Raw genomic sequence first — 12,063 nt, 5'->3', positions numbered from 1 at the left:
TGGTTTAATAAGTAGCAACACTTTTTAATTATGCATTGTGTGGGTTAAAGTCAGTAATGGGCAGAATTAACAGTAGTATCACCTCAAAATTCAGCACCCAGAATCTGGGCCTGCTAGGAAATATACACCCCCCTTTCCCCAAGACATTTACACCGCCTCCCCAAGCCCATGAAATACACCCCACTTTCCAAGCCCATGAAATAAATATACACCCCACTTTCCCAAGCCCATGAAACATACAGCCTCCTCCCCAAGCCCGATCCTGTAATATGACATGAGGATAAATAATGAACAAGGTGATGGAGCACATTTGATACATTGTAGCAAACAATACAGTGTTTGCAGGAGAATAGTGTTACCAGAGACTTCCAGCCTATCAGAACTCGGGAATCCGATCACATGTCCCTGCGACCGGGTGGAAGCTTCTTCCTACGTTCTAGATTTCCGGCCTGAGTGCAGCCTGTGAGATTGACAACGTTGCGATGAGCCGGATTTATCACGACAGCGCCCTGCAGAACAAGCCTGTTCACGATGAGCGGGTGCCTGGCCCCTGGGAGCCGGCTGCTTTCCAGCGGTATGGCTGCATGGGGTTGTCATTGTACTAAGAGGGATGGCGTATCTTCCCCAGACATGCCAAGCAATACTGAGATTAAAGAGATGCATACTGTGTATGCTATAAGTGCTGGCTGAATCGAACATGGGAAGAGCGAGCAGAAGTATAATAAAATAAAAACAAACAAACAGTATTTCTAAAAAAGCACAGTGGGTAGGGCAGCTGGTAAATAGTCATAATTGGTGCTGTTGATCCTGTAAAGGTAATGCTACCTGTAATAATCTGCTTGGGAAAAGTAACTAGCCTTGCTACACTGTTGAATCTCATTACTAGTATACAGGGCAGTACTTACAAAAGTTTAACGATCTTTAGCAACATATTTTTCTTTTTTAGTCCCTCCCTCCTTTGTTCACCCCTCAAATTTTATTAAATTCCTCCTTCACTTAGAACACTCCAAGCACCATAACCACTGCTGCTTGCTGTGCCCTGGTGCCCCCAATGTAAGGCGCCAAGCTGTTATTGAATGTATTTACTTTTTTTATCTGGCATTTGCTGGACACTGCTCCAGGCCTCAAATATTACATATTCTCAAAATTGTCAAATGGACCAAAACACTTTAATTTAAGGGGTGTGCGTAGGTAGGTGGTCAGGGACAGGACTGTTCTGAGACATTTTAGGTAACTTACTAATAAAATAAAAAAAAAAGCATGCAAATAAAATGTAATTTACAACAAGAACAATGTATCTTAATTACACAAACTGATTTCTAAATAAATGTATTGTAATTTAAAGACACTTTATTTTGAGTTTTATTGCTGCGGAGCTTTGTTATACACTCAGACTCACCAATAATATGAAGCTCCTGGAAGAACGGGACAGAGAGATTTAGGCCCAAAATAAGGACTGTACCTACTAAATAGGGACAATTGGGAGGTACACTACTAATGCTGGGAAGCTGTAGGCTCCTAAAGTGGAACTTTTTTTATTTTATTTTATTTTTAATTCTTTATTTTTGTCGTGCACAGGTAATAACACAAGCTTGTCTTGACACGACAGCAATGACAGGCATCAACATGATACAGCATTGATAAACAGTAGTGTGGCAGTTTAGATATTGGCACTTTTTTATGTTACATGTTCCTGACTATATTATGAATTCTGTGTGGTCTAACGGCATGCAAGTGCTTTGCATTAGTTGCAGGCATGACGTAAGAGCGTCAGCTGTGAAAGGAAGATGGTGTTGGTGTGAAACTAATAACAGAAACCATGTGAAATACTTATTTGCATACCTCTGCATACCTCTGTGGTGTCTAGGTAGTGAGCCCAGGGTAACTTAATGCGAGGGCTCGTGAGTGTGACAACTGTGGTGCAGGTTGGTTATAGGACAGATGAACCTTGAGGAACAATTAACAACATTGGATAACTTGCTATGGCATCTCAAGATGGTGAGTGGGGAAGCTCCATCCACTGTTATGTATGTGGGTCAAATAGATTGGGGGGGGGGGGATGGTCGTAGTCAAGGGAGGCAATTGGGTCTTATCTTGCCCGGTTTCAGCCAGTGCGGCCGTTCTACCGTGGGCAGTATAGGGAGAGTGAGCCCTAAGTGTAGTACAACTTTTAAACCGAACTAAGGCATGAATAAAAACAACTTAAAAGGAGGAGAAAGGGGACAAGTCCGAGCACCAATATTGCTGTTTTCAGGTGGTAGGTATGCCTGTTGCTCCTCAGGATGCAGGAGTGAACGGGAGCACGGTAGCGGGATTCCAGGTGGTGGTAGTGGGTCGAGCGATATGACCAGGTCCCACGGAGGACATGATAGTGTCCATTTAAGATGCTTCTGTGATTCTGTAATCTGCACCATTGTGCTAGAAAAGCAGCGCACGCGGCGTGCCCCATTGATACTTCAGGATTTGGGACGTGAGCGTGGATGTCAGGGGTCTCAGTGACTTCCTCCACTGTAGTGTTGAGCGAGAGAGGTCGACATAGAACCTGAGATCCATTTCTTCGAAGTGGTATGGGGTCTTCCCCCTAGTGGCTTGTAAGATGGCTGCTCTGTCTTGCCCGTTTTGAAATTTACTGGTAGCTGGGGCAGTATTGGACTGAGGCTTGGGTAGGCAAAACATGCCATCCAGCTGTATACCCTTTGCTATTTTAGGGGGTAACAATGCCATAAACAACCTGATTTTCAAGTGTTTCCACCTACTCTTATCCTCCAGAGCTGCTATCTAGCTTTCAAAGTTCATCTGAGCTATGGTGAGGTCCCTCACCTGCTTCGGCAGGTCTAAGATTTGGGGAGTATGCTCTTCCACCGTTTGTTCCACTTTGGTTAAGCGGGCAGTGAACCCCCTGACATCCTCCCGGACTTGGGATATGTCTGCAGAGAGGCTCTTTCAGAGGTCGGCCAGAAGGTTAATGAGGATAGCCGTGGTAATCTGGGTTGAGCTGCTTGCTGCCTCCGAAGGTGGCCAGGGGGGTCCATAGAAGCCCAGGTCAGCTGAGTTATGCAGGGTGACCTCATCCAAGACGTTGGAGAAATCATCCAGCACGTCCGCCATGTCTGGCCCACTCACACCATGCGGCCTTCTAAAGAGCTTGCTAATGTCAGAACCTGGGCTGGTCCGGCTTCGGTTTCTTGTTGTTCCGCCCCATATGCTTGCGGGTACCGTCTGCTTTGATTAGGGTGATTTGAGCTCCCAAAAGGGTCCCTTTTAAAGGCTTTATCGTGCTTAGTTGACGGAGCTCCGCGGATATTCGACCGCTCCAATCGTGAGTTGGCTCCGCCTCCCCTAAAGTGGAACTTTTGATAGATGTCCTGGGCTGAACCCTGCAGTGCTCAATGTACTGCAGTGGTTATGGTGCTTAGTGTTACTGTCATTGTACACATGTTTAGTGTAAATAGGTGGTTCTCCTGTTTGTTATCAAAGATGGAGAGATGCTTGCTGGGGGGCTATAGGAGTGTGACAGAGGTCATGGTGTTCTTATACTGGTTTAGTGGCATTGAAGCTGCTTTAACATCCTAAGGGAGGACAGCTCTGCTTGTAGAAGTGATCCAGTGCCAGAGGTATCAGAGGAAGAGTGGGAATTGGCAGGAGGACGCGAGGTGAGTATTATTTTAAAACAATGCACACAAAATTGCAGAGATAGCTCTGCTGGAGTGGAGGTAGGTATCCAGCTAATATCTCCTGAAGCAAATATATATATTATTATTTTCAAGCATATAATATTATTATTATTATTATTATTGCCATTTATATAGCGCCAACAGATTCCGTAGCGCTTTACAATATTATGAGAGGGGGGATTTAACTATAAATAGGACAATTACAAGAAAACTTACAGGAACTATAGGTTAAAGAGGACCCTACTCAAACAAGCTTACATATAGAGGTGTTATAAGTTAAATTTAACCTGTCAGGTTCACTGTAAATTTGTCTAGGTCTCTGGAATGTCCGTTTTAACCCCTTGAGGACCGGTGACAGTCCTGAACTGTCATAACGGTATTATGTACTTACCCGATCACTGTCGTTCCCCCGGTGGCGATCGGCGTTGCTCCTGGTCAGCCCAGGCAGTCTCCCCGCGGCGAAATAGGACCCTGCGGCCACGTGATCGCTCTAACAGAGCGGTCACATGGCCACAATAGGTGTCCAAGTGTCTGCCTGTAGGGGGACTGGCTGTCTCCCTGCAAGTGTAAAATAAAAAAAAGAAAAGAAAAAGCAATCCGTGTTAAAAAAATAAATAATATATGTGTGTGTATATATATATATATATATATATATATATATATATATATATACACACACGTATTATATCTATATATATATCTTATATACATGTCATTCTTAGTGTATTTTATATATATATATATATATATTAATATAAAAATACACATTAAATTACACACGTGTGTGTGTGTGTATATATATATATATATCTATATATATATATTGTAAATACATATTATAAAATACAAATAATAAGTAAATATACTAAATTACATACTAAATTACATAAATTACATAAATATACACGTAGACTTCAAATGTATAAATATGTATATATATTTAAATTCTAAGTGCATATTTATGTAATATCTTTACATAATTAAGTAATTTTATTGATTGCAATTTGAGGGACCTGCCTGCCAACCCAGGCCAAAAGTCAAGAGAATTTAATTTGCTAGCACTGTATTTAACCCTGTAACTTTCTATGACACCCTAAAACCTGTACATGGTGGGTACTGCTTTACTCGTGAGACTTTGCTGAACACAAATATTAGTGTTTCAAAACAGTAACATATATCACAGCGATGATATTGTTAGTGAAAGTGAAGTTTTTTGCATTTTTCACACACAAACGGCACTTTCACTGGTGATTATTGTTGTGATACGTTTTACTGTTTTGAAACACTAATATTTGTGTTCAGTGAAGTCTCCTGAGTATTAAAGTACCCCCCATGTAGAGGTTTTATTGTGTTTCTGAAAGTTACAGGGTTTATAGTGGTCCACCATTATCAGTTAGTTTTAAGTAATTTATTTTATCCCTCTTCCTTTGACATAGATACAAATTCCTTTGCCGATTTCTTGTTCCCCAGGTGGAGTATGAAGAAAAAACTACTCTTTAAAATAAATTCACATCAAAATATATCTTAACCTGGAATGGTGATTTGGTTAGTACATTCTTAGCTCAAATGTATTTCTCTAACATAAGAAATCATGTAATGCAGATTAAGGTTTTAAATTTTATATTTATGTATGTTTTTTTTGATTCAAAGATATAAACTATATATTGGTCTGTGTGTTCCAGACATCAGTAATGTAAATTATTTTTTATCATTGAATTTGAATATTATAGCTTTGGATAGGGTGAAGAAATACTACTAATCTCAATTCATCTATATGTCCTGTTTTATGTGCATTTTTAAATAAATCCTTCTCTTTCTCCAGTGGTCAGGGTGTCCTCTTGGAAGGAACTCTGGTGGATTTTTCGCGTCACAGTATTACAGACCCCAAAGGAAAGAAGGTGAGTAATGTACTGAATGTCACTGTCTCTTTTTTTTTCTCTCTTTTTCTTGTTAGTTAATTTTAAAAAGATATCTACATTAGACCTGTCACCTGAAAGGAAAAACATATATACTAGATTAGCCAGGGCATCAAAGGAACACTACAGACACCTGTATTGATATAAATCAGTCCAGTGGGGATCATCTCCGTGGGGTCCAGTGGGGAATATATATTTTACTTTGTCTCTGCTCTCCTGCGCTCCTGCGGGGCCGAAGTGACATCATATGCATTACTACAGAGGGCATGCATGAGAGCACAGAGCAGCTGGAAACACTTCAGCAGTCCCTCACCGCCACTGCCGCCTGCCTCCTCTACCCGGCCTGATGTATATCGGTAGAAAAGGCACCTGTCTACTCTACCTTGCTGAATGAGTGTCTGCTTCGTGGGTGCCCTAGGGTGGCCAGGCTGCCGCCTGTGGCCCCTCATGATAAGCCATCGGCCAGCTCCTTGCGGCGCCCCCAACCTTCAGGCAGGTGGCACGAGGAGCTGTGTGCAAAATTATACCTCGTGTGTGCTCCCTTGAAAATGGGTGTGTGCGCGCAGAAGCGCACACCTTAGAGGGAACAGTGCCTGTGACATTTTTCTAGATGATATGTCCTACTCTGCCTCCTCCCCTATGACACCAAACAGGCACCAACTTTCAATCTGTTCATATATGTTCCTTTGGAAACGTGCAAGTCACCCTCACTAAAGGAATATTTACAGAGACTGCAAAATCACATGCTTTAGTTTCTCTAAAAAAGAACAGGAAAACCATCTATACAGGGGTTTTCCTAGTATTTTCCAGGATTAATGTGCTATCGGCGTAGCTCTATATGCCAAGAATTGAAAGACAGGGAAGGATCATATTTTTATTTAGATTTTTAAGACAGTTTTTACATTTGCTTACAATTCTGCCAGTACAATGTATAGATGTATAGGTTAAATGTACTCTATAGGCACCCAGACCTCTTCATCTCAATGAAGTAGTTGGGGTGCAGTGCTCCTGGTATTTTAGTCCTCCAGTGTAAAACATTGCTGTTTTGTAGATACAACTGTGCTTTTATGGCAGGGCTAAACACACCTCTAATGGCTATCTTCCTGATAGCCACTAGAGGGTGCTTACGCTACGTTAACATAATCATACTTGTATATTACATGAACGTGTAGTATACTCTTTAACATGTACTATAATTGTGCAAAATTATAGTGTGCGTTAAAAATTAAATCCTAAATTGTCTGTTTTTCAGAATTTGGTTATATGTTTTATTTGTATCCATGTTTTTTTTCCCATTACAATTTGCCAGTTTCGGTTGTTTTGTAAATGTACGGACAGTATAATCTTTACTATTTCTCGAGTAGCTTTTCCTAAACCTGTAAAGTTGCACCTAGTGAGATGTGAGAAGAAGAGAAGAACTTGATCACTGGAAACAATTTTAACATTCTGGCTCTGCCTTCAGGGAGAAATGTCACTTGTCTAACATGACCATAACTTCCATATAGGTCACATTTAAAAAAAAAATAAAATAAAAATCTATTTAAACAACACGTTGCAAATTGAAATATAGAATTTAATGGAACACTGTACTGTTAGCAATACATACGCTATGGTCATGATGGCCCTTGTTATTTAGCCCCTTTCCCATCTTTAAAAAAAAAACCCTGAAATAAAATAATAAAAAAATACTCACATTTTCTCCAGCACCGAGTCTCCCTCTTTGGGATTACCCCATCCTGGAGCATGATGGGTTAATCCCATGCTCCTCATAGAGAAGCATTGGGTAACGTAAGCGAATGCCTCCATAGAGAATCATTGTACTATTTAGTTTAAAATAGGATTTTGGGGGTTAGGACAGGGTGGTCAGCACTGAAGACACTATAACCACTTCAATAAGATTACAGTGTACCTTTATATATACTGAAACCAAATTTATGCTGTTTTAAGCTGCCCAGGATCAGTCAAAACTGAAGGATTCAAAAATGTTAATGCCTTAGTGTTGTGTTCATTAATAATAATATTCTTAAATCGCTGTCATTTCTGTATAATGTTTATGCTGTCTCCCTTATAAAAAATATTACAATACAAAATAACTCTGCCTTAGGATTCTCGAAGGATGGAGTTGGATTGTCAAAAAAAAAGTGTTTTTTTTTGCATTGTTTTCAACCCAGGAGCGCTGGTACATCCTGTACCTGAAACCTGACAAAATACACCGCAGGAAGTTCGATAATAAAGGAAATGAAATTGAACCCAACTTCTCTGATACTAAAAAAGTTAACACAGGGTACCTGATGTCTTCTTACAGTAAGTAAGAATCTGCTTTCACCTCTACAGCAGGTCCATCACTTTGTGTCATTCACATTTCTAACACACACACAAACTGATAAAACTGATAAAATGTCCGCAAAAAACAAATATAGTGTTTAAACTTACCCAGAAGTGCTGGAGTTCTAATATTCTGTACCTTCCTGCAACTCTTGGCAAAATCATTTTCCAGGACGTGTCACTCTCATGGCTTTGATGTGTTACTCTGACATTAGATTTGGTTGCAGAGGTGGTGTAGGAGGATGCCAACCCTGTGTGTGTAACACCATCATAAATACACTGTGGTGTGAATAGCGCCCTGAGTCTGATTTAAAGCATCTAAAACATCTGTGTGTCTTGCTGTAGCTTTTACACTCAGGATAATGAATATTACTCAACCCACGTGGAATTAATAAATAAATGTTTAGTATTGTCTGCTTATCTAAACAATACATGACATATGCATTTTTGTTTTATGTTCATCAGAGGTAGAGGCTAAAGGTGAAACGGACAAGCTATCAGCAGAGGACCTGAAACAGCTGGTAAACAAGACGTTACTTACAACGATCACTGAGAGATTGACTCCCCCTGATACCCTGGCATTCTGGTTACCAGAATCTGATGTGGAAAAAACTGAGCTTGAACTGGGTGAACAGCTGCGAGTGAAAACCGTGGGAGATGGACCCTTTTTATGTGGGTATATGGTATGCATACTAACAATACAAAGACAAACAGGGTACTTATTATTTATGCTTCCACCAACCAGCATAAGAATTCCTTTGTTAGCAACAAACAAGAGACAGGATCTGAGTAGACACGACAAATGTGTTACTTAGTGGAACCTGTGGTCTTCCTGGCAGGAATAATAGAAATCGTGTTTTTTTTAAATTATTTTTTTATTAGATACAACCTTTAGTTCAGTCTGTAACATTACATCCTTTTCCTCCTAAACAAAACATCATATTAATTATTCAAGTGTTTACAAAGTTATTGCAGTTCAGACTCTGTCTTCCTACTGTAACTGCAAAACGTGCTAATCAATATCTCTGAGTTGAGAAATTAAATTGGGCTGTGTCCTTTTAAAGATAAGCTATGTCCATGTTAAATCCTTTGCCCGCACACCAGAGCATTAATGTAGAGTACTATTTCTATGCCCTTCTTTTAGCAGTAGTTAGTAATATTGAAAATGCCGTATGTAAAAGCTCTGTAAACACAGATTACTAGTTTATTGCTTTCTAATTCTTCCCCTATCCATCAGCTACTGTGGAAACAGCCTCGTAAACTGCAACTGCAGATGGATGATGTTAGAATAGAAAAAGCAAAGTTTGCAAACAGGGTTTTATTACTGTTCTAACTGAAATGAAGAAAGATAAATCATATAAACATAATGCATTTTTTTTGTGAATATTTTTATTTTCTATAATGTAGTGATTGATCTGACATTGAATATTCTTTTTAGTTTCTCTAGTCAAAGTTGATGGTGGAACAGTGACAAAGTGCAACTTTGCTGGTGATGCTCATACTGGAGCTTCCTGGACTGATAATATCATGTCCAAAAAATCTCAAAGCAGTTCTCCAAAATTGGAGCGGAGAGGGCAAGGGGATGGAGCAGAAGATGATGAATGGGTATGAAAACTACATTTCACTGTAACCTGATTCTATCTTCGGAACAGTCTCATGTTTCCTCCAGGAGTTGGGTTCCAATTGCTTACTCTGACAATAGAGATGACTGACTCTTGTAATTAAATACATATAGACATGTAACATGCTAAAAAGGCGGCATAACCTTATCTCCATATATTCTGGTAACCCAGCTTCTATCATCCTAAGCCGTTTAACCAAAGGGTCAGTATTTTCATCTAGGTTGTGAATTATTATTATAATACAGATTATACCTGTGTATAAAGGATGTCTGTTTTCTTTCTCATGTTGGTTGTGATCACTGACAGTCTGTTTCTTCTATTCTAGGATGACTAAGGAAAAAGGAGAAATACTATGTTAAAGAATGAATAATGACCAAATTGCTCATTCAAGTTGTTTTTGTTAAAATGAAGATGATATGTTTGCTTCCTCCTGGAAATATTCCAAGTGTCCCTCTACAACAAATATCTATTAATGAATAATACATATTTCCTAATGTTTAAATGTTTGTCTGCAATTGTATCGTGCATTTTGATGATTTATTGTTCAGGCTGAATACATTTTCTGTGAAGTATTTTATATGTTCCAATAAGAATTATTATTATTTTTTAATTGTATATTTTATATTTTGAAACTGCCTACCAAACTATTGAGGTAGAAGATCAAATATATGCTTTTCAGTAAGTCAGTAGTAAGGCTGGCTGAGCATCATAATATGTGTAGTTCATAAATATCTGCAGAGCCAAGGCTTGTCTTCAATGCTACAGGCATAGGCAACCTTCGGCACTGCAGATGTTTTGGACTACACCTCCCATGATGCTTTGTCAGCATTACGGTTGTAAGAGCATTATGGGGGATGTAGTCCATAACATCTGGAGTTCCAAAGGTTGCCTATCTCTGTTAACTAGAAAGTTAGTCTAATAGTTTAGATTGATTAGTCATGCATGGCTGTTAGAGCTTAGTAAAGAGAATTCTGCTAGTAAGGAATCACATGTTGTTTGACAATGTTAACGAATATCTGATGTAAACTGCAACACCGATGTACGTTTTCTATATTTTTTGGAATCAGAAATTGTATAATATGATATTTTTGTAAAGAGGTTTTTTTTTCTCTCTCATTCTTAACAAATATTGTTGCCTCATTATTTGATCATTTATGTGCAATGTGAACCAGGAGTTGGTAGCGCATGTTTAAATGACAATGTGTGTGTACACAAAAATGTAAGCACTTCCACGTAAACATTTTATAATCTTTGTAATATAATAATAAAATATATTGAATCACAGTTTGTTAAAATTTGTATTAGTATTTCTAAATTTGTGCAATCACAAAGTATTCAAAGCCTTCATTTTAATCACATTTCTTTTAATCTTGCAGCCTAATGCTACAGTTTTTATACAAAGTCAGGGAAAGTAAGGTATAAATTGTGACCAATCAGGAAATAAGCACAGAGTTTAAGTAGTGGAATTTGCCATTGTTGTCAATTACATGTCGTTCCAAAATGTGCCAAAAAAGAAAATGCTATAGTAATGAATGCTTGACTAGTACATATAAATAAAAAGTACTATATGTATGGGACAATTGCTAAGTGGCAAGGGGTATATAAATCGTCTGGAGGTCCTCTGTGTCTCAGGGAAGCGGCACAGACCTTTCAACTACTATATGAGCCCAGGCTGGTAGGAAGTCAGCTCACTTATAGAAAAAACAAATGAGAATAAACCAATAAGTAATAAGTAAATAAATAAATCTTCCTGGGTTCATATCAGAATCAGCTAATCAGCGGTCTGAGAACCATGCTCAAAAGTAAAATATCAGCAAAGGCAGGGACAGAAACCAAAATATACAAGGGGTCTGGGTCTTTCACCTTAAATTGGCTAATATTGCTCAAAAAATAATAAATAATAATAATTAAGAGGCTCTGCTTACAATTACGAAGGTGCAACTACACACACCGAAACGCTTCTTTGCTTTTTATGCACAACGGGAGCACTAGGTGTTTAACACCCATATTCACTTCAATTTTGCAGCTCAGAGTTTTCTTTTTGTTTCTAAGGGGTAACTTTGGAGGTCTATGCTATCCCTAGATAATAATGCTGAGAACACCCTTGAAGGTGTTTGTTTTTAGGTACTACAGGGTCTAATAGCTCAGCATTCCTTTTTTTGCCAATGATCTCAAGGCTACCTGCTATATTTAGCATGATCTGTTAACTGCTGAGGTCTTTGAGTAATTGTAACCAGAGCCTCTTAATTATTATTATTTATTATTTTTGTGTGCAATATTAGCCAATTTAAGGTAAAAGACCCAGACCCCTGGTATATTTTGGTTGCTGTCCCTGCCTTTGCTGATATTTTACTTGAGCATGGTTCTCAGACCTCCTAATCAGACTGCTGATTATCTGATTCTGATATGAGCCCAGGAAGATTTATTTATTTACTTATTGGCTTATTCTCATTTGTTTTTTCTATAAGTGAGCTTACTTCCTACCATATAGTAGTTGAAAGGTCTGTGCCGCATCACTGAGACACA

At 38.9% G+C, this 12,063-nt stretch overlaps 1 protein-coding gene across 1 annotated transcript; it reads left to right on the top strand.

Annotated features, from left to right (window-relative positions):
- The first annotated feature begins 410 nt into the window (after window positions 1-410).
- On the top strand, window positions 411-10,301 carry ARPIN (actin related protein 2/3 complex inhibitor). The gene is made up of 6 exons (XM_063445648.1): window positions 411-574; window positions 5,497-5,572; window positions 7,762-7,894; window positions 8,381-8,587; window positions 9,354-9,520; window positions 9,863-10,301. The coding sequence occupies exons 1-6, from the start codon at window positions 483-485 to the stop codon at window positions 9,869-9,871; spliced, it is 684 nt and encodes a 227-aa protein (XP_063301718.1). The 5' UTR covers window positions 411-482; the 3' UTR covers window positions 9,872-10,301.
- Window positions 10,302-12,063: the final 1,762 nt, after the last annotated feature.

The sequence above is a fragment of the Pelobates fuscus genome, chromosome 3 (genome assembly GCF_036172605.1).
Source record: "Pelobates fuscus isolate aPelFus1 chromosome 3, aPelFus1.pri, whole genome shotgun sequence".
NCBI classification, from domain to species: domain Eukaryota; kingdom Metazoa; phylum Chordata; class Amphibia; order Anura; family Pelobatidae; genus Pelobates; species Pelobates fuscus.
Note: the sequence above shows the minus strand (reverse complement) of the source record. Positions and strands in the feature narration are given on the sequence as shown.